The 21,356-nt window shown below is 41.5% G+C and overlaps 2 protein-coding genes across 2 annotated transcripts; both read left to right on the top strand.

The window, feature by feature from the left end:
- Nucleotides 1-1,547: 1,547 nt before the first annotated feature.
- Nucleotides 1,548-14,748, top strand: klhl2 (kelch-like family member 2). The gene is made up of 15 exons (XM_070827831.1): nt 1,548-1,874; nt 4,736-4,855; nt 4,941-5,047; nt 5,146-5,267; nt 6,807-6,969; nt 7,181-7,290; nt 7,390-7,506; nt 9,950-10,099; nt 10,203-10,320; nt 11,306-11,503; nt 11,674-11,775; nt 12,307-12,435; nt 12,628-12,768; nt 12,862-13,005; nt 13,171-14,748. The coding sequence occupies exons 1-15, from the start codon at nt 1,807-1,809 to the stop codon at nt 13,197-13,199; spliced, it is 1,818 nt and encodes a 605-aa protein (XP_070683932.1). The 5' UTR covers nt 1,548-1,806; the 3' UTR covers nt 13,200-14,748.
- Nucleotides 14,749-15,311: 563 nt separating this feature from the next.
- msmo1 (methylsterol monooxygenase 1) lies at nt 15,312-20,518 on the top strand. The gene is made up of 6 exons (XM_070828073.1): nt 15,312-15,353; nt 16,605-16,898; nt 16,997-17,145; nt 18,036-18,162; nt 18,309-18,463; nt 20,118-20,518. Exons 2-6 carry the CDS (start codon nt 16,644-16,646, stop codon nt 20,305-20,307), a joined length of 876 nt encoding a protein of 291 aa, XP_070684174.1. The 5' UTR covers nt 15,312-15,353; nt 16,605-16,643; the 3' UTR covers nt 20,308-20,518.
- Nucleotides 20,519-21,356: the final 838 nt, after the last annotated feature.

Raw genomic sequence — 21,356 nt, 5'->3', positions numbered from 1 at the left:
AACATCCATACTTGGGACTAAAAATCAAGATCCCGGCTTCTGCTGCTTCAATTTTGATTGTTCTGTTTTCATTTGCCCTCAAATTTCATGGAAATGCAATTCAAAATGACTGGTGTGCTCCTGAAGTTTGTCCCATGTGTGAGTGAGAAGCTGGAATAGCATCATTTACAGAACTGTTAAAACTATGACGCAAACCTTAAAACAACCACATATTTACATTAAATGTCACAGTGAAATCTCGTCATCACAGTTCAAAAAACCAACCTGCTGAGAGCTTCTTTCTATATCACTTTTTGTATGAAACCATGACAGAGTGACTTCAGATGAGCCATGACTGAGCCTGCTGTCTCTAATATATTCAGTGTCTTCACACCACAACAGACTTGTTCTCCTCAGCTTCACAGCTATCCGACGCCCGTCCACTGACGGCGCAGGCAGACACAGATCTCCACAGATGGGACAAAGCTTTTTACTAAGCAGGGGTCTGTGCTTCTGGCTTTAGAAAACAGGGAATCAAGGATTTACTGCTGGACTTCAAATGGACTCTCCTTTAACTCTTTACGTACATTCTGTGATTGAGATAATGTCTGTTTAACTGAATAAGCTCTCGTTATGAAAACCCTTGTTATGCTTGTTAACATTGAATCTTATCTCAGGGATGGAAAAAATAAATTAAAGATACCTAATACACAAAATAGATATTTCTAAGTCAAATTTCATCAATTATTTTATTAATACTTTCACAATTATTTACTGTAAAAAGCTGCGTTACAAAAAAATCAAAGTCAATGTGGGATTATAAAATCAAATTTACAAAATTCATGAGACACCAAATCGGGATTATGAGCCTTATCACAATAATAATAATAGTAAGTGAAATTATTCTGCTCTTCACATGTCAAGACTTCTTCCTGTGAGTGTGAGTTTATATTTGATAGAACAGTTATTTTTATACACCCAAGGACGACCTTGCACCTTACGTCCACTGACAAGCACTAAAAATGTACAGCATGTTATTGGGCACCGTCATTGTACAGTGTTTATTTAATTAATATTAGATCAGGAGATTCTGGCTGTGTTCTCATGTTTTATTTCATTATTTTGCATTATTGATTGCTGTCATGTTATAAGATACATTATACATACATATTTGCACATGATGTATATAGATAACATGACATGGGAGTGAAATATTGCCACAAATAAGTAAATAAATTGTCAATAAGTACAGTTTCATTGCAGATTGTATAGAATAAAATGATAATAGTTACTTATAATCAGAATATAGTGACATTATTATTGTTAATGTGATCTGATCGGTGTCCTGGGGGTGTTTTTGGTCATCATGGTGCTGTCCCCGGTCAGTCTTCCACAGCTAGAGGGAGACAGTGCCTTCTTGTGGGACGCCTTGGCCGCTCAGAGGACCGTCTTTGCCGACATGTCCTTGTTTGTGCGTTTTAATCAGCGATTGGAAAATAACAGGTAGCCTTGTCGGTCCGCCTCTCGCACCCAGATACACCCAGGAGGGACGAGGGGGAGAGAGAAGATCAAAATAAACCCTCGTCTGGACGCTGCGGGTGCTTCCTCTCCTGCACGTTGTGTGTGTGTTTTTTGGGGTGGGGGTCCGACAGGAGAGGCGGTCCGCAGGGTACAACAGCCGGGTTGGACCGCAACGTGTTTGTACGGAGTGTCACCGCAGTCGGCTGTGTATTTTTATGAAGGAGCCTGGTTTAATGTCTCCCCGCCTCTGGACGGATGATTCACGCCTGAATTTGGACCCTTTAAAGACGACATTGTGGTTATGGAATGGTGCATGCTGCTGGGCCAAGTTTTCAGCCTCTGAAAAACACCGGAATCATGGACAGTCATCCGCTGTGAGTGCAGAGAGCTGGCTGTGTGTGTGTGTGTGTCTGTGTGTGTGTGTGTGAGAGAGAGAGAGAGAGTGTGTGTTGACGTTTCCCAGTGGCTGCCTGACTGATGGTGCCGCATTGACAGAGACAGCGGCCAGCCGGTGTGGCTGCTCTCTGACCGGGAGACCAGCCACTGATACCCGGGGACTGACACCGAGCCTGTCCGCAGCAGGCTGGAAGAGTGTGTGTGTGTGTGTGTGTGTGCGCGCTTTGTCTATGCATGGTATGGTATATGTGTTATCTGCTACATGGGTGTGTGTGTGTGTGTGTGTGTGTGTTGGTGTGTTTTGTCTATGCATGCTATGGTACATGTGTTATCTGCAACGTGTGTGTGTGTGTGTGTGTGTGTGTGTGTGTGTGTTAGTGTATTTTGTCTATGCAAGCTATGGTATATATGTTATCTGCTACATGGCCATACATATATATATGTGTGTGTGTGTGTCAGTGTTTTGTTTATGCATGCTAAGGTATGTGCTGTGTTATCTGCTACATGGCCATATGTGTGTGTGTGGGTGTGTTTGTGACAGAAAATAAGGGCCACGTGATTTTGCCACAAGACGCTTTTTATTATAATGTAAGTGTTGGATGTTTTATTATAAGAGGGAGGCCTCAGTTTGTGCTGATCAGCAGTGGAAAGTAACCAAGTATATTTACAATTATGAGGTACTCGTACTTAACTTTTTTATTTGACAGCCATGTGTTTCTTACAAAATATATGATAAGCTCATAAAATACAATTCCATCAGTGGCTTCCAAGCTTTTGCCCTCTGACCCCTAAAATTATCTTTTGTTTCACAAAATATTCCAAAAAAACTGAACACAAATCTGTGTATTTTCTTTGTTTGTTCTTTGTTCTCCCATTAACCATCTCAGGACCCCTCAGATTTGAAGGGCCCCACCCCCCAGGTTGGGAACCACTACACTGAACTAACCGTATGTGAAGCTGTTAAATCAGCTCCATCTGTAGCAGTAAATGCTCCTTGATGCATCAGTATTAATAATTAAATAATGCTATAAATCATAGCATGTCAGTCATAGAAGTACTTTTATTTATTAGAACTCAAGTATGGTTGCTGGTTACAGACATTTTATACAGTTGATCCACAAGAAAATAGCTTGTAATGGAGTATTTGTACACTTTTGTATTAATAAAGGTAAAAGACTTCCTCCATTCAGTGCAGCTGAATATTAGTTAATGATGTTTGTTTATTTGTAGTTTGAAGAGCAGTGAAGATGTGCAGCATCTACAAATACAAATTTAGATTTAGTGGCAGCTTTTCAGGCCTCTGTGTCCCCCAAAAACCGGCGGCTGATTTATTGTGTATTTGTGATGGAGCTGAAGTACAAAGTCAATCATGGCCAGCCCTGTGTTATTCACCACTGCTATGATCCTGTTTGTAAAGGGTCAAAAACTCATCTGAAGACCTTAACTACTGATATTTAATGAATGGATGAATGTGGTGCATATTCCAAAATAATGTGGTGTCTTAATCCAGTTACCTCAAACTTACTGATACATACAGACACTGAGGAGGGTTGTTTTATTCCAACCTAGTAACACTGGTTGGATTGGGTGTCTTATTTAAAATAAATCCCCATTAAAGTTATAGTGTTCAGTTGCATTTAAACTGTTTAAGCTGGGTGCAGATTCAGCTTTTGGAGGACTGGTGTCAGCTGTTGAACTGTATCAATACAGTGGAGTTGAATGGATCACATTTGTGACGCTCACTTCATTGAAAAATGAAGTATTAAGATATATTTAACAGCAACGTCTCTCTCTACAATAACGGCTCAACTATCACTAACATGTGTGCACACCATTGTCATGAGGACTCCGTCTATTGTAGAAAGTCTTGTACTGTGGTGGAAGCAAAGCAAACGTCTCAAAACCTCAGATAATAAAGGCCAGAAACTTCTAGAGTTTACCAAACACAGTTACTACAGCGCAGACTCATTATAGGCAACATTTGATGTGTACTAGTCAGCCGCACCAATGTTGGTTAGAAGGAATGTGTGACCTCTGTTTCTTTTCCTTCATGTAGTGTGTCTGTGTTTGGTGTTTATCATAAAGATGCTTGCGTAAGCTTCTCTTAAAGAACATAAAAAAAACCTAAAATATAACTCAGTGTTTGACTAGTGCACCTGCAGACTGACCTACATATGCTGCTAATTGACATCCAACCTGAATCAGTGTTAAAGCTATTATACAGGGAGTGTTTACTTTACTGCATGGCGTGGTCATGGAAAATGCTCGTTCTGATTGGCTGGCAGGTGCCGTGGAGGCAGAAATCCCATCTTAAAACTAAAAACAAATAAAACGAAAAGTATCTGCGTGATTTTTGGGGGAATTGGGTGAAGCAACCCTTTAACCACCTAGTTTCATCTTCTGAATCGAGTTCTGTTAAACTGAAGGCACCAGTAGTAACAGTGTAGGCCAATTAAACCAGCTCTCCCTGGTGGTGAATCAGACTTATCTTTGGTTTAAACTGAGTACAAACAAACTTTAGAGATCAATGACGGTTCGAACACTGCCTCTCATCTTTGCTAGTTTTAAGTGGCCACTGTATATGAAAGATAAAACACTGAGGAAATAACGGCTATAATCATATGTATTAGGATTTTATATATATATCAGGATCACTCATTGTGTTATCACTTGCCAACCTTCTGTATGTAAAATAAAGCAACAGTCCTCTATCTGCTCTCATTAACAGGCAGCATAATGATCCTGACAGGTGATGTTACTCAGATATCCTCCATTAATTTGCACTAATGGATCTTTGTGTGTTTGTGTCATGTGTTTGTATCCGTGCTGTCCCTCTCAGGTGCACTAGACTTTGTCCACACGCTCTGGATAAGGAGGATGGAGTCGAGAGGCAAGGTCCTGTCACTCTCAACCCTCGGCACATGAGGAAAGCGTTCAAAGTCATGAACGAGCTACGCAGGTGATGCAACTACTCTTCCCCTCTGTTCTTAAACTGACTTAAACTTAAAAGACTTAAACGTCACGCCTCTCTCTCGCCCATACAGCCAGAGCTTGCTGTGTGATGTGACCATAGTGGCGGAGGATGTAGAGATCGCTGCTCACAGGGTGGTTCTGGCTGCTGGGAGCCCCTACTTCCACGCTATGTTCACAGGTGAGGACTCTCCTCCGTCCACGCTGCTGGATATCCGACAGGAACTTTGCACTCTTTGTTTCAGTGTCTTTCCTTTAACGCTGATTTGCTTCCAACAGGCGAGATGGCAGAGAGCAGGGCGAAACGAGTGAGGATAAAGGAGATGGACGGCTGGACTCTGGGCCTGCTGGTGGACTACATCTACACAGCAGAGATACAGGTCACAGAGGATAACGTGCAGGTAAACTCACACGTGTTTCTGCTCACATAAATACGTTATCTGAACACCTTCTATCCCATTAACCAGACTCACAGTGTCAGTGGAAACAAAACCAGATCTGTTTTCTTTATCACTCCAGCATTTCCAAGAGCTAACTGACTTCTGTAGACAGTATTTGTTTGCCAATTAGTTGGTTTCACTGGTGTTTATCTGGCTATATACACACAATTTCATATCAATGACAGTTTACACCCACACACAAAAAAACACCATGTTATTTTCAGTTATGAGGTTAAGGGATTAAATTGGATAACATCAGTATTTTTAAACCTGAGCCCTATTTTTATAGATTTTGAGTTTGAAATGACTGGTTGGCACAAAAACTTTTGGAATTGATCCAGTAGATCGACTCAGCCGGCAGATGGGAACGGGCAGCAAACAGGCTACAATGGCTGCAGTGTAATCTGTCATGGCAATTGCACTCAATCAAAGCACATCCGCTAAAAGTGCTTGTTTTTGCCAGTGACTGGTTTAGATTGTTATTGGAAGTTTCTGACAACATTACAGAAAGAATCCATACAGAGATAGACCTGTAAGCTCCTTTTTGCATTATTGAAACCCACCAGACCCTGTTGGCAAAAACAGTAATTTTACCTTGCAGAGCACTGGAGAGGCTGGTCTACTGCTGCCTCGATTGTTTAGTTTATTTGTGTTATATTGTGTTGCATAAATATTGTGTTGGATCCTAACTAACCCTTTAAAACACCAAAGTCACAAAATAACAGAAACAAACCAGTGGATCAAGACAGCCATAGACCAGCAACTGCCATGTAAAAATACTGTTTTTGTCAATGGAGTCTGGTGGATTTGAACCAGGCGATATAGCAGCTGGTCTGATTGCTCTTAAACCACAGTTGACATGGAGCTTCTCCTCTGAATCTTCAGAGGTGATTTAACCCCGAGACCCAACAATAGAAGTAATCACAAACTCCTGACTTGCCCTGCCTGTCTGACCGCCCTAATACATGAAACTGCCTTTTTCCATAACTGATAATCAAACCTGTTGGTTTGCAATTTCAGATTGATCCCTGCTGCAGACATCAGATTACCGCAGAGATTAGGGGATCATTTTTATTCTTCACAATATTTATGTCACTTGATAAATGGTGATCATGCGTGAAGCACCTTTTTAGACAAATTTTCAAACTCCTGCTTTGACTGGAGGGAAATTCACTCTTTTTCGAAAGTGTAGAAGATAAAAACTAAACTAAAATGAATTTTATTCTTACCGCTGTTATTTGCAGTTTAGCTTGGAAACACAGACCTTTTACTGTAAGTCACACACATACTCCAGTGTCTCCACTGGAGCAGTTTAGTTTCCCACTAAAGGAAATTGTAGCAGTGACAAGCAGGTAATTTTGGGCGATTAAACCTGTGATCAACCAACATAAAGGTGGTGTCTCTGCACACAAACTTGTCACCGCTTCGATTTAAATTGGCTGCATTATAAAGTACCAGAACGATCACTTCATGCAGGACGTTCTGTCTGTGTGTTTTCAGGCTTTGCTGCCCGCAGCAGGCCTGCTGCAGTTGAACGAGGTAAAAAAGGCTTGTTGTGAGTTCCTGAGCTCTCAGCTTCATCCATCCAACTGTCTGGGAATACGAGCCTTCGCTGACCTACACGCCTGCTCTCAGCTGCTCACACAGGCTAACAGCTATGCAGGTTTGTGTGCGTGTGTGTGTGTGTGTAAAACTTTTTGCAGTGTGTATGTGTGTGAGCAGCTCTTATTGCTCTACTAAAATTGGTTGCATGTGTCCTGGAGCATGTGGGACAGTGGAAGAGACAGAATGAGAACAGGTGTAATTAATGAAAAATGTTGAGAAGCACAATTGTGGAACATCTGCAGTCACAAAATAGTTTTTTTCCATAACAGAGCAACATTTCACTGAGGTGGTTGGGAGTGAAGAGTTCCTCAATTTGGGCATGGAGCAGGTGTCCAGCCTGATCGCCAGCGACAAGCTCACCATTCCCACAGAGGAGAAGGTATACACACACAATCACCCCGTCTGTTACTCTCAGGTTGGACGGCACCACTGAGTTATTTGTACCTGCTGTGCTTAATGGGTGTCATTCATCGTGTAGGTGTTTGAGGCAGTGATAGCTTGGGTCAACCATGATAAAGATGTCCGGCAGGAACACTTGGCTCACCTGATGGAACATGTTCGCCTGCCGCTTCTCTCCAGAGAATACCTGGTGCAGGTATGAGTGTGTGAATCTGTGTGTTTTCAGTGATGCATGTTCAACTGGCTCAGCTGCAAATTAGAGCAGGTCCACCTATATCAGAGCCTGCAGGGGTCAGTGAGTCTGATGATACACATATGATTATTACCAGCAGCTACAGTGTGGCTGGTGTTGCTTTCACCTTGTAAGTCTGTGTGTTTTTTAAATGTCCTTCCGTCTGTGGACAGATTTTGACAACATCCCAATATCACACCTGTCCAAGATGAAGTTATGAAACTTTACAGATGTGGAGTTGAGATCCCAGTGAAGGCTGAGTTTGAGGATGGGTGTGGTCAGAGCAAATGGCGTCGGAAGACGGGGGTAGAAAGTAGGGAAGGGGCCATTACCATCCCTATTTTACACCACAGTCTCACACTCGTTCTAAGATGCGGATCACTGCATCCAAATTTCAGTCAATCATATCTGTCCTCTGATCCAATGCAGTCTAACTAACAACAGCGAGTATAACATGATAAGTCAACCATAACATCCTCAATAAATAAAAAAGAAGGAAGAAGAAGAAGAAGAAAATTCACGGTAAAACATTAAAGTGTTAGAAATTAGTAAAATGATCTGAGCTGTAAAAATCCTTCCACATACTGAACTTGATGAGCTTAAACCTCAGTTACACCTGGTCTGCTGGCTGGACCTCAGATGCAGTGACTTCTGCAGGAGTTCAGGTGATTTCTACAGGCAGCCCAGCTTTAAACCCCTCCTTAATCTTAAACCACAGCTGAGCTAATGATGGAGCAACAGTCCCAATTATTCCATGATGGAGGGCAGATGAGTTAAGTTTTTAATCTGCAGAACACTCAAGGTCATTTGTTGTTAATAACATCTCTTGCCTGCGACCAGATAACTTTTATGTTTTGACCACAGTGCAACATTACTGCTGCTTACTGGGAGAACTGCTCTGTGCTTAAGTGTCAGTGTTGTTTCAACACCCAGGCAGGCTAAACACTCTGTCTGTGTTTGCTAGCACACAGTCAGGCTCACAGGCTGCTACGTATCCAGTTTACAGGGGATTTTGTCCAACAATTTTTTTTGGCTGTTATTAAAACAGGGATGAGTTGGCAAAAAACATCAGATCATGTTTTTTTTTTTTCTCACAGCAATACCAGATTATGTTTCCAGATTTATTTTGGCATTTGACAGTATATCATACGTTGTTTTTTTTTTTTCTTCAGTCAAATAAAGTCAGACGGTGGCTGACATTCATATTCATTGACCAGGCTTCTCTATATATATTTCTAGCTCATTGATCATTCAGTTTTGTTTCTGTCTTGTTATCTTGTTTCTGTCCCGAGGTAGTGGCCTTCACAACAAAAGAGATTAACTTTCACCGTTAGTCTGATACAACTGAGGAACAATTGGTTCAAATTTTAGAGCAGGATTTTACCAAGCGACCTAACAACTTGTTTGTCTTTTATTCGTCACTTACATAATGATACAAAATAGGGTTTGATGTGAAGTGCTCGCTGACTATCTCCATACCTGTGCATTGTATCATAAAATATGATATAGCAGTAAGTATAATAAATATGTAAAACACCAGAAAAGGAGAAAAAGTTTGTACATTTTAAAGGAAAGAATATAGAGAATAATGCAAAGTGATGAATCATGTAAGTATAGGTAAGAGGGAGATATCATCGGGCAGAATGGGAGGCAGGATTTAAATTTGTAATATTGTCATTTTTTGAATTCGTTATAGCAGAGCACAGCTCAACTTTAAAAAAAAAAAAAATTAAATTTAACATCTATGGAGTGAATTTTGCAGTTGCCTACCTCATCACTCACAGAACAACTGTGTGACTTATATTTTGGCTGCATTTAACTAAGAAGAAAATCCAGTGCAGTGCGACATCTATGACCGAAATGTTGACTCTTTTTAATTAAATCAATGCAGAGATGATGAGTGTGTGCAGGAATCGACCTTTTTTCTTCTTTGGAATTGGTTTTTCAGGGGGTTTGATTGCCTGCACCACAAAAGAGATGTAGCAAGTGGTGTGCTTGTTGCCTTCTACTCATCTGGCACTTGGCTATATGCAAAAATAATGTGTGAATAACAGAATAGGATGATATTGGTGGCGTAGTGAATGAGGGTGGTGCCTCACTTAATAGGGAAGGTAATTTTGTTGTCTGTGATGGAGAAGAAAGACTCCATCACAGACTACACTGCACCACTGGATGTAACTTATACATACAACATTTAATCTTTTCGTGCTGTTACCGTTGTTCAGATAGTCTAAAGACAAACATCTAAGTGACAAGACAAGATCTCCTGAATCAGTAATAGTCCTGATTTTGGATTATTGTCATGTTCAGTTACCTTTGTGTCTCAGCCGCTGTGTCACTGTACACTGGAGTACTTTGTAAATCCTGTTGACTGATTGGTTCCTCTCTCACTGTGTGGTTGTGTCAGCGGGTGGAGGAAGAGTCTCTGATTAAGAACAGCAGTGCCTGTAAAGACTACCTGATTGAGGCCATGAAGTACCACCTGCTGCCCGCTGACCAGAGAGCTCTGATGAAAACGGCTCGCACACGCATGAGGACTCCAGCCTGCTGTCCTAAGGTATCATATTCACTCGCCGTCCACTGAGCTGCGGGGACTCGCTCTACTTTAATAAGAAAAACCAACAGTTGATCTACAGTCCCTGCTTTTGCGTTGTGTTTAGGTGATGGTTGTGGTTGGAGGCCAGGCCCCCAAGGCCATCCGCAGTGTCGAATGTTTTGACTTTGAGGAGCAGAGATGGTACCAGGTGGCCGAGCTGCCGACCAGGAGGTGCAGAGCAGGTAGGAAACCCTCAATAACAATAAACTACATCACCGCACCAGAGGACCTGAAGGCCACACTAAACCTTCCCCTGGATGGTGCATTCAGGTGGTCCTCAACAACGTGTAAATATTAATTTGGTAAATTGAAGTTACTAGGACCTTGCTCTCAAACAGCCAATAAAGTGTAAACACCAGCGATAAACTGGGCAGGTTTCATGATATATTACCAGTGTTATTGGCCAACGGTGCACAAGGTTAATATTTGATATGCTGTATTCATATAACTCTTACAGTGGTGTTCAGGCCTACTTCCACCTGGTACGGTGATGTGATATTTCTAGATTTTATCACATTCATCTGAACACTTATTTTACTAAATGTGTTGACTTTTGTCTTTTTGAAGTGACAATCAGATGTTCTCTGGTCAGATCATTTTAGGTCAAAATCCATATTCTGTGGTAAAATTAAAGTGATTGTTATGTTACTATGCCCTCTGGTGGCATGTTTCCACCATAGACGCCCACAGATGGGCCTCACTGTGAAGACGCATGCAGGAAAACAAGTTTGTTAGAGGTTGTTACTTCATCAGAAATGCACAATACATTCACTTAATTCTGTACCATCTTCTTCATGGTAACCAGGAGACACTAAAAAACTACACTGAACTCTCACATATATATACACTACTCACAAAAAGTTAAGGGTATTCGGCTTTCAGGTGAAATTTCAGGATGAACCTAAAATGCATTCTAACCTTTAACTTAAATGCCCTACTTTCATGATATAATATCACTTTTTACAATTTTTACCCAAAGATTATAAGATGTAATGGGAAAGTGTTCAGTCATATATTCTGACACAGAACTCACTTTCAAGTGTCCAGTGCAGAGAAGATAAGAAAAGGCTTAACTGATCCTCGGGGTAATTCATAAAGAAAGTGTGTGTGAGTCTTTCTGTTGCTATGCATGTTTACCTGTGTAGTTCCTGTGTTGGTGCCTTTTAGGTGTCGTGTACGTGAGCGGGTGTGTGTACGCAGTTGGCGGATTCAACGGTTCTCTTCGTGTGCGGACGGTGGACTGTTATGACCCGATGATGGACCGCTGGACGAGCGTCAGCAGCATGCAAGACCGTCGATCAACGCTGGGGGCCTCTGTGCTCAATGGCCTCCTGTACGCTGTGGGGGGCTTTGACGGCAGCACAGGTACAGCTGTGATGGTGTGACGTTAGAATTGCCGTGATCAGTGAACGCCAGAGATCAGTGAACGCCACCCCAGAGGCCTTTCATTTGACTTCAGCAGGAAATTGTTGATTGTATACAATATATACGCCTGATTTTGGCGGTTTCGATGCATCTTCTGTGTGTGTCTGCAGGTCTGTCGACAGTCGAGGCTTACAACGCTAAGACAGATGAGTGGTTCCATGTGCTGCCCATGAGTACCCGACGAAGCAGTGTAGGAGTGGGTGTTGTTAATGGTGAGTACAATTCCCAGTTCAGTTTCACAGTCAGCACACCTCATAAACCATACAATAGTCCTGCAATGAATACAAAATTTTCAAAGCACATATCTTGTTTTTTTTTATTTTGGTCAGAGGTGTTGAAGCCATAGATTGTAGAGACAACAACTGACTTAAAGCTTCTGTAGTGTTGTGATTATTATAAAATGCAGGAAACCAGCATGAACAACGTGATTATAAGTTGACCTTTGTCAACACAGAAGGAAGGACACATACCTTGAACTTTGTATAGAGATGACCACAGAGGACAGATATGTAAATCAAAGAGAAATAAATGTACATCCCACAAAGTTGAAGTCATGAAAAAGCCAAATGTTTAAATTAAAGCACTTAATTTGCAATTGTGTCAGTTTTTAAGCTTCACAATTTTCTATTACCTGTATGGCAACATTATTTTATCTTAATGTGTTTCTGTTATTTTGTCCACCTCTGTGCCTCCACCCCTCATTCTGAGCCATGAATTACATGCATTTCATGTGTGTTTCTCAGGGATCCTGTACGCGGTGGGAGGTTACGATGGTGCGACCAGACAATGTCTGAGTACAGTAGAAGCTTATAACCCTAAAACCAACACGTGGAGCTACATCGCTGAGATGGGCACGAGACGCAGTGGAGCAGGCGAGCTTTACATTTAAATATAGATCATTTTCTTCTTAACCCTATAAGACATAATTATGCTGGTCCATTTGACTTAGAAAGAAACAGATAAAGGTGGTGCGTGTGAAGCTAATACTCACTGAGGCGAATTTATGACAAATGGTGACCAGATGTTGTAAAATGCTTCTTTCTTTTTTTTTTTGTCCTCCTCAGGTGTCGGTGTGTTAAAAGGTTTACTGTATGCTGTGGGGGGTCATGATGGCCCACTGGTGAGAAAGAGTTGTGAAGTTTACGACCCGGCCTCTAACAGCTGGCGACAGGTAGCTGACATGAACATGTGTCGACGTAACGCAGGTGAGGCAGATGTTCGACCACACATCCTCAGCCGTGACTAGTTAGTCCGTTAGACGTCCATTTATCTCCCCTCTGCGCGTTTTGCGTTTTCAGGTGTGTGTGCTGTAAATAACTTACTGTATGTGGTGGGTGGAGACGACGGCAGCTGTAATTTGGCCTCTGTGGAGTTCTACAATCCCAACTCGGACAAGTGGACTTTACTGCCGACCTGCATGAGCACAGGACGCAGTTATGCAGGTGTGTAGGCAACATGTGAACATACATGCTGAAAATCAACATTTTGCATCCAAACTGCAGTGAGAGGTAACTTTTGAAAAAGAGTTGAGTGTTCAACAAAGCTGGTAATAAGAAGATGATATCATGTGTGCACCCTCCTAATCTCTATTATTTTTTTGACCACAGGCGTGACTGTGATCGACAAGCCCTTATGACTGCTCCTGACACCTGCCGCTGATTCGGAGCAGAGCATATTCTCCTGCTGAATACTGATCTTGGATCTGTCTATGATGCCAATGCTTTGATGTTGGGCAGCATTAGCACAGGCACTGACGAAGATGAAGAAAATGACAAGATTGTTGTTGTTGAGGATGACGACGATGATGAAGATTTTTGCACTTGAACGGAGGAGCTGTAACAAACGGGGGGGATTGAACCCGTGTTTTAATCCCCTCCTGGGAGGACTGCCGCAGCGACTGGACAAACCAGTTTGAAGCACCACTGTACCACTGCAGTGTCACTGAAACGCTACTGATATGAAGCTACTATAACTGCAAAGTTACTTTAACATTAGTAATGTTAACATGAACCAGCTCTGAGAGAGAGAGAGAGAGAGAGAGAGAGAGACCACTGATCTAACTACGGGAGAGGAAGGCAGAGAAGGACCATTTGGGACTGAAATCTTTGTTTCTCCTTCATTTTTATCCTCCTGAAAAGTGTGTGTGTGTGTGTGTGTGTGTGTGAGTCTGCATATTTCTGTGTGTGTGTGTGTGTGTGTGTGTGTGCGCGCTTGCATTTCAAGGTGCTCCTTTGCTTGCACATGTGAGCATGTGTGTTTGTGTGCATCTGTGTGGTGACGCCTGGTCCGACGCCGCATGAACGCACTCTGTCTGACCTCTGGCCTTTTTACAGTGCTGCAGTGTGGCTGTTCAAGAGTGCCTGAATATCAAAGTACTCCCCTCTCACATCCCTCTTCCTCTCCTTTGTTATGCCTTGAGTACTGTTACTGGACAGAGCACAGCTGGACTGGGATAAAGACGCTTGAGAACTGGCTCTAGATCGGTGACGTTATGTCGGCCCGCATGAATTCAGAGCAGCCGCGTGAGAAGCAGTTGCAGAAAATGTGCATTTCTTCTTAAAAGCAAAAAAAAAACAAAAACAACTTTGACTGGAATACTTCTGGTTAGGAGGAGAAGCCTCATTCGTGTTGCCAAAAACAGTGACAGGCAGGAGGAGACGCTGTTTGAGATGAAAAACAGTTGGATGTATCAGTGCTTTACTGTCGCCTGGCAGCCGTCTTTGCTGTGGTCGTAACCACTAATGACGACGACAACAGCCTGAACTCACTGCATGGTCCCCAACTTTAACCTCCTCCCCTTCAACAGTACCCTCCTCTCCTTTGGTGTAGCAACCCTATTAACTACTGCACACCCTGACGTACTATGAATGTGCCAATTTTAATATGTCTCCTTATTTCTGTCTATCTTTACTACTTTACTAATCTGTTCTCTCTTCCTGGAAAGTGACCAAACCTGCTCTTTATTTTCCTTTTTCTTCAGTCTCTTTCTCGTCCTTCGCCTCCTATATTGAAAATTGCTATAATAGTAACTGGTATCGCTGTTTCTTGTCAGTGTATTGAGGAATGTCATGTAGGCTAATGACTTTGAAAATGTTTCATTACTTGTTTTATATTATCATTAATAAATATGCTTCTTGTATTTAAAGCTGTGAAATGATAAAATCTGTTTTTAAAACTTTGCCAAATCAGTAAAACATTGAAATGGAATTCGCGGCTGTGTGTGATATTTTAATAACTGAACAGTGATTTATTTATCACAGTTTCACATGTCTCCAGTTAGTGCTGCGTGTTGAATGTTAATACACTCTTGGCACTGGCCAAAATGTGTTTGTTGCACATTGTAAATCACCAAGTAGCAAAACCTGTCTGCATTTACTCAAACTTTTTCTATTTTATTTAGGCAAAGTTCGTGGAATACAGACAGCATTTCATATTTGACAACTTAAGTTTCTTCTGTTGTGGTTAAGTGCATTTTCTTATTTACACACGTTTAAAAAAAAAAAAATCTGTCATCATGTAGATTTCATGTTCATGACCACCCCATCTCTTCCCTCATACAGCCCGGTCAACACTGAGGAGGTTATGAAAGCGGTACTAGCCTCTGATTGGTCGTTGCTCTAGAAACCTTCAGTCTCACTATCATCACTCCATCCCGCCGACCAATCAGCGACGCCGCTCGGCCCCCTGACGTCAGTCTCCTCTCCTGTCGGCCAATCAGATCGCTCGATATGACTGTACTTCACCCTGCCGGACGCTCCTGGCGCAGGTAGACGGGACGCAGCACGAAAAGGTGAGAGACTTCATCGTTTTTTGGCTTAAAATTAGTGATTCAGCTGAACATTTAGCAGCGAATGTTAAAGCACACCCGTGGGTGATGTACCTGAGCGAAGAAGTGAGAGCTAAAGCAATGTTTGAGCTGTCAATGTGTTTGGCTAACGTAGTGTTTGTCTGAGATGTGTGTGTCCACATTGTAAACTGTGATGTAAAAAAACTGTTTGGTTTTCTGAGTTCAGTAATTTGAAAGTTAAAGTATATTTCAGTGGTACAATGTTATTAAAGTTTGCAGTTGTGGAGCCTTACATGTGCTCAAGTACAATTTATGTTACTTGTACTTCGTTTGAGTGCTTCCATGTTAAACTGTTTAAAATATTTACCAGCTGCTCCTCAACTAGCTACAACTTAATAATGCTGCTTGTACAACATACTAATGCACTCACCATAACCCAATAAGCAGCCAAATAAGGCAGTTTGCATTAGCAGTACGTTTTTTCTTTGATACTTTTACTTTTGTCCATTTAGTACATTTTGCTTTGAATGCAGGAACACATTATTTTAACATGGAGAATTTTAACACACTGTTACATCTAGTTCACATAAGTGAAAGATCTGATCACCTCCTACGTGAGTTTTTCAGTAGTATTTCTGCAGGCTTGTAGTATTTACTGTTTTAAAGTAGTATTTAGTTGATTAAAGTTAGTTTTCTGATTATTAATAGAATTGAAGAAAAAAAAACTGTATGAGGACCAGACAAGCTGAAATGTGCAAACAACGGAGAAAAACAAATTACATGCTCTACTTATGTGCAGCATAGCAACGCATCCAAACCTTTTGCCATAGTTAGTGCACATTTTAAATTGTGATTAAAAAACGGATGGATGGATTTCTGTGAGTTCAGGGTTTTTTGGTTGTGTTGTCTCTGTATTTGTATAGTCATGAAACCAATGTGAAATGTGTTAAAAAGTATTAACAGCAAGTAAAAGAATAACCCAAGTAATTGTATATATGCAGCAACTTTAAGCTTCTGAATGCTTGATGGAATTAAAATTAGCACACATCGTAAATAGTGAGTAAAAGTGAGCTGGATTTCTGAGTGTTGTGTAATAATTATTTTAAATTCTGTCACATTATGTTTCCTCTTTAGCCTTTTACAATCTATTGACTGACAAACAAACTTAAGGTGGACCGTCATGACAGAGAATAGTAGCTGTCCACCTTTAGCTGTCTGAGAGTTGTTCAGTAACACACTGTTCCTGTTTTCCAGTCTCCTCTCCACATCTCCAGTCACCTCACGTTGTCCATCATGGCGGTGAACGGCACGGCAGACATCTTGAGCTCTGCCTACCTGGCGGTGGAGTACGTAGATGCAGTGTTGCCAGAAAACCCCTTCCAGCCCTCCCTGAAACACGCCTGGGGCTACATGCTGGACAACTACACCAAGTTCCAGATTGCCACATGGGGGTCGCTCATCGTCCATGAGTTCATCTACTTCCTCTTCTGCCTGCCCGGTTTCCTCTTCCAGTTCATGCCCTTCATGCAGAAATACAAGATCCAACAGGTTTGTGTGGTTGTAATAGGTTTATTTTTTTAAAATCCAAGGCGACATACCTCTTAAAAGACTCTCTTTGCACGACTGTGTGTGTGTGTTGTGTGCAGGACAAGCCAGAGACCTGGGAGAAACAGTGGAGATGTTTCAAGATGCTGCTGTTCAACCATTTCTGTATCCAGCTGCCTTTGATCTGTGGCACTTACTATTTCACCGAGTTCTTCAACATTCCTTATGACTGGGACTCCATGCCACGCTGGTCAGTACAATAAAACACACCTAAGCGTGTCATATTCAAAGCCCCCTAAACACAGAGTAGTTATACTGCCATCCAAGCACATTTGCAGTTGTAAAAAAAAGCAGTGTGTGAATGCAGCGTACACTAGACTCAGGCAAGAGGTATTTTACTAGCATGGTAGCACGTTGAATGTGCCTATCTATGACGCTGATAGATAACATTGAACCATGTTGCTTAGATAAATGTGTAGGGCTGGGGAATATTAAGTGTGTTTGTCCATTGTCAATATGTATTACAATATGGGCAATGGAGATAATATCACATATAAAATGATAAAACGGAGGTTCAGAGCAATTAACTGTGTTTACTGTTGTCCATCACGTCAGAGAAAACTCATCACTCATGTGAAAAACAAACAGTTACAACTAGTCTTAGCCTCTTTTAATTAATTTGATTAATAAATGAATCTCTTAATTTGCTTGATGTCACTATTTGAACAACATAATTAAAAAAGATTAAAGTAACAATACTAATGCTAATAATACTTCTACTGCTAATAATAAGAATACACTTATTTACGTTGCTATAAATAAGTCTGAAACTAAGACATCTTTCTTATTATACATATTTCTTGCATATCAGGCTGTAGATCACTGATCGCATGTGTTTTTGTGTCTTGTTGCAAAATCACCTTTAAGTATGAGGTTCCAATTCATCCGTTGTGGGATTTAAAAGATGTTTTCAATTTAACTATTTATTTAAACCTTTTAAGACTGTTGTATAGAAATGACTTCTGCTACATGCTGCTATTAATCGAAGGACCTTCAGTGGGATCCATCAGTCAAATGTTGTTATAATAACGCGGTGTGCTTTTCCTGTGATGACCAGCCTCTCTCGGTCTTCCCCTCTAGGCCGTACCTGCTAGCTCAGTGCCTTGGCTGTGCTATTGTTGAAGATACTTGGCACTATTTCCTCCATCGCCTGCTGCATCACCGCAGGATCTACAAATACATCCACAAAGTCCACCATGAATTCACAGTGAGTAAAAAAAAAACACACACACACGTGATAAACACAAACACACCACTGTCTGGTCAATCTCTTTACTTAAGAGTTACTTATTAAATAAACCCGCTGTGACCACTCATGCACGTCTTCATAACAATCTCTCCGCTGTCCCTCAGGCTCCGTTCGGCATGCAGGCAGAATACGCTCATCCCGCTGAGACTCTCATCCTGGGTGCTGGTTTCTTCATCGGCATCATGATCTTCTGTAACCACGTGTTCTTCCTGTGGGCCTGGGTGTCCTTCCGCCTGCTGGAGACCATTGACGTCCACAGGTGGGACACAATAACAGCTTCCTCAGTAAATAGAGCTACGTCAGACATTTCATCCCCACGACTCTAAAGACAGCAGAATATAACACTGTTGGAGAAACAGAGCAGAAGTTACATCACTGATTACAGTAAAAACTAAGATGACAGGTACATGACAAAATGCATGTTTCTCATGTACTCATTCATTTCTCATTAAAGCAAGACTGTGTTGACTTTTGATCAGCAGTAGCAACAGTGGCCTCTGCTGCCAAAATGGTCATTACAGGCACGTTTAGTTAAGTTGATATCAGATGGACGAAGGGTACCACACTATTCACACAAGAGCAAAGTTATTCAAAGCAGGCTTTTTATGTAAGCAAAGGACAACCAAACACATCTGCAGCCACAGCAGGTACATGTAGTGCTGTAAAGCATTATGCACCTTCCAAGGACATCGTACCCACTCAACCCAAGTTACAAAGAGCAAGAGCAGGTGCTCTCGGTGCAGAGTGGGAATGAAAGAGGTGGCATTCTTTCAATTGTAAGTCAGTGCACCATTAAATGATTTTGAAGCTTTCATTTTTAGGTAAAATAGATATCTAATGTTGCTTTAAGTCTGTCAGTAACTTGTGACGGCCACATAGAACACCAGATGTTACTAACATATGATCAGGTGACAGAACGCCTTTCTCTTGAGATACTAAAGGCTTTTTATAATAGATTTATTTAATTTGATATATTTATATTTTATTTCACTCTGACCATTGCAATTTCTTGGTTTGATGTAAAGGACTTTGCAACGTGCTTTTAACATTTAAAATGTACACATGTATTATATAATATATGTTATGCATCCATCCGTCCATCCATTGTCGACACCGCTTATCCTCGTGGGGGGTTTGGAGCCAACCCCAGCTGACTTCGGGCAAGATCAATCGCAGACAGACAACCATTCACACTCACACTCACACCTACGGGCAAATTTAGAGTCACCAATTAACCTAAGCTGCATGTCTTTGGACTGTGGGAGGAAGAAAGGAATTTATTCTAAATTATGCAATATCTGTTAGTAATATATATCATTAATAAAATAATCCTTTAATACAACATACATAACTCACAAAAGATACAAAATACACAAAACAAAAACATTATTTTCAACATTTAATCATTTGTTCCATTTTCTTTTGTAATCATTTAACGTTTCTTCACTTCAGAAATGAGTTTCAGCCAACATTATTTATTAAAAGAGGACTAAGTCCATCATCTTCTGCCTTTCTGTGGTCGGGTTGTGGTGGCAGCAGGCTATGCAGGGCACTGCTTTCTCCCCAGCAGCACTTTCCAGTTTCTCTTGGGGAAACCCGAGGCGTTCTCACGCCAGATGAGATGTTTAATCGCTCCAGCAGGTTCCTCCCAGTTGGACTTGCCTAAAAGGGAGCACAAGTTACCGAATGTTATTGTTTGTGGGAGCGTACTCAGCTCAGTAAAGTGCAGCAGTATAGTACCATTACAGAAACATCATTTACCTATTTCCTGTGTCCTGTTATTTCTCTAGTTGGGAGGATTTTCAATAAGCAAATATTGATGTTACCAATGTGAGACAGAACAAACAAATGTGATTTCTTCAAGTGAATTTCTGAAAGATTTAAAAGCCTGTTTTTTTCTTGCTCTCTCTCAGCGGTTACGACATCCCTCTGAACCCACTCCACCTGATCCCGTTCTACGCCGGCACCCGTTTCCACGACTTCCACCACATGAACTTCGTCGGGAACTACGCCTCCACCTTCACCTGGTGGGACAAGCTGCTGAAGACAGACAACCAGTACAACAAGTACATGCAGAAAGTGGGAGACAAGAAGGAGCAGTAAAATACTCGTGCCTCTGCTCATGCACACAGTGGGTCGTGCGGAGGCAGCTGTACAGACACACCACGAGCGCACAGACAGTGCTGCTTTTCCTCTTGGTACACTGAATCAGCACTTCTGTGGTTTGATTCTGAATCGCACTGCGTGTTGACTTCAGTCCGTCTTCTGTGCCTTTCTGCAATAGAAGTATTGTTTCTTCTGTCAACAGCTGCTGGCTGAATAAAAAGCATCAACATCCTCATTTTGATTGGTTGCTTTGCTTCATCATTGAACGAAGCTGTACCATGTGACTTTCTTGTGAAATGTTTCTGTATACCTCTGAATGTCTGAGCACTTTAGCGCTTCCTCTCGAGTTAAACCGAATCAGAATGACTTTGTTATATTTGCAGTTTGGTGGGAACTGCCGACTTCTGAAACAAGTCAGGCCTGTTTGATTCAAACCCATGTGAATTATGATTAAAAGGGATTGGCTCATATGGCACTTCAAAGTTGTTTTTTTGAAGACTGTAAGAATAAATAAATACTATTTTGATTTTACAAAAAGAAACCTTGAAAATGTTATGTTTTGTCACGTTAGAATAAAAATATATTAACATATTGTATCTGGAGTGTGGTTGTGTTGGGCAGTTTTCTGACAGACATTTGTTGCAAAACCTAACTTCATGCTCCTCAGATCACGATACACAGTTTGCGCTACTGTGTTAAAAACCTTGTCGTCCATAATTGACTCAGCAGCAACAAAGAATGACGGTACAGACTTAAATATTTCTGTTTAATATTCACAAATCACACATCTGAATCTTCTCAGTGGGTATTCTTCTCTGTAGACGCTGTTAGGTGTGGGTTGAGTGGAGGTGGGTGAGGGTCCCTCCACCTCCTCTCTGCTGCACTGTGGACACACCCCTGCTGCCCCATCCAGCACATGCAGCTGTGTCAAGTCAGCCAACAGCAGCAGATACCAAACAGGAAGTCGGGCAGTTTGTGCATAAAGGACTGAAACCGAGTTAGTTACAAATGAATGGATGACCTGCTCAGAGATGCTCTGAAGTAGA

This window comes from Pempheris klunzingeri, chromosome 3 (genome assembly GCF_042242105.1).
Source record: "Pempheris klunzingeri isolate RE-2024b chromosome 3, fPemKlu1.hap1, whole genome shotgun sequence".
Classification (NCBI taxonomy): domain Eukaryota; kingdom Metazoa; phylum Chordata; class Actinopteri; order Acropomatiformes; family Pempheridae; genus Pempheris; species Pempheris klunzingeri.
Note: the sequence above shows the minus strand (reverse complement) of the source record. Positions and strands in the feature narration are given on the sequence as shown.

Coding starts and splice junctions, on each gene's coding strand:
- msmo1 (XM_070828073.1), top strand. CDS start 16,644: ATGGCGGTGAACGGCACGGCAGACATCTTGAGCTCTGCCTACCTGGCG. Junction 16,899..16,996: donor AGAAATACAAGATCCAACAG/GTTTGTGTGGTT, acceptor TGTTGTGTGCAG/GACAAGCCAGAGACCTGGGA. Junction 18,163..18,308: donor AAGTCCACCATGAATTCACA/GTGAGTAAAAAA, acceptor GCTGTCCCTCAG/GCTCCGTTCGGCATGCAGGC.
- klhl2 (XM_070827831.1), top strand. CDS start 1,807: ATGGTGCATGCTGCTGGGCCAAGTTTTCAGCCTCTGAAAAACACCGGA. Junction 1,875..4,735: donor ATCATGGACAGTCATCCGCT/GTGAGTGCAGAG, acceptor TGTCCCTCTCAG/GTGCACTAGACTTTGTCCAC. Junction 6,970..7,180: donor ACAGGCTAACAGCTATGCAG/GTTTGTGTGCGT, acceptor TTTCCATAACAG/AGCAACATTTCACTGAGGTG.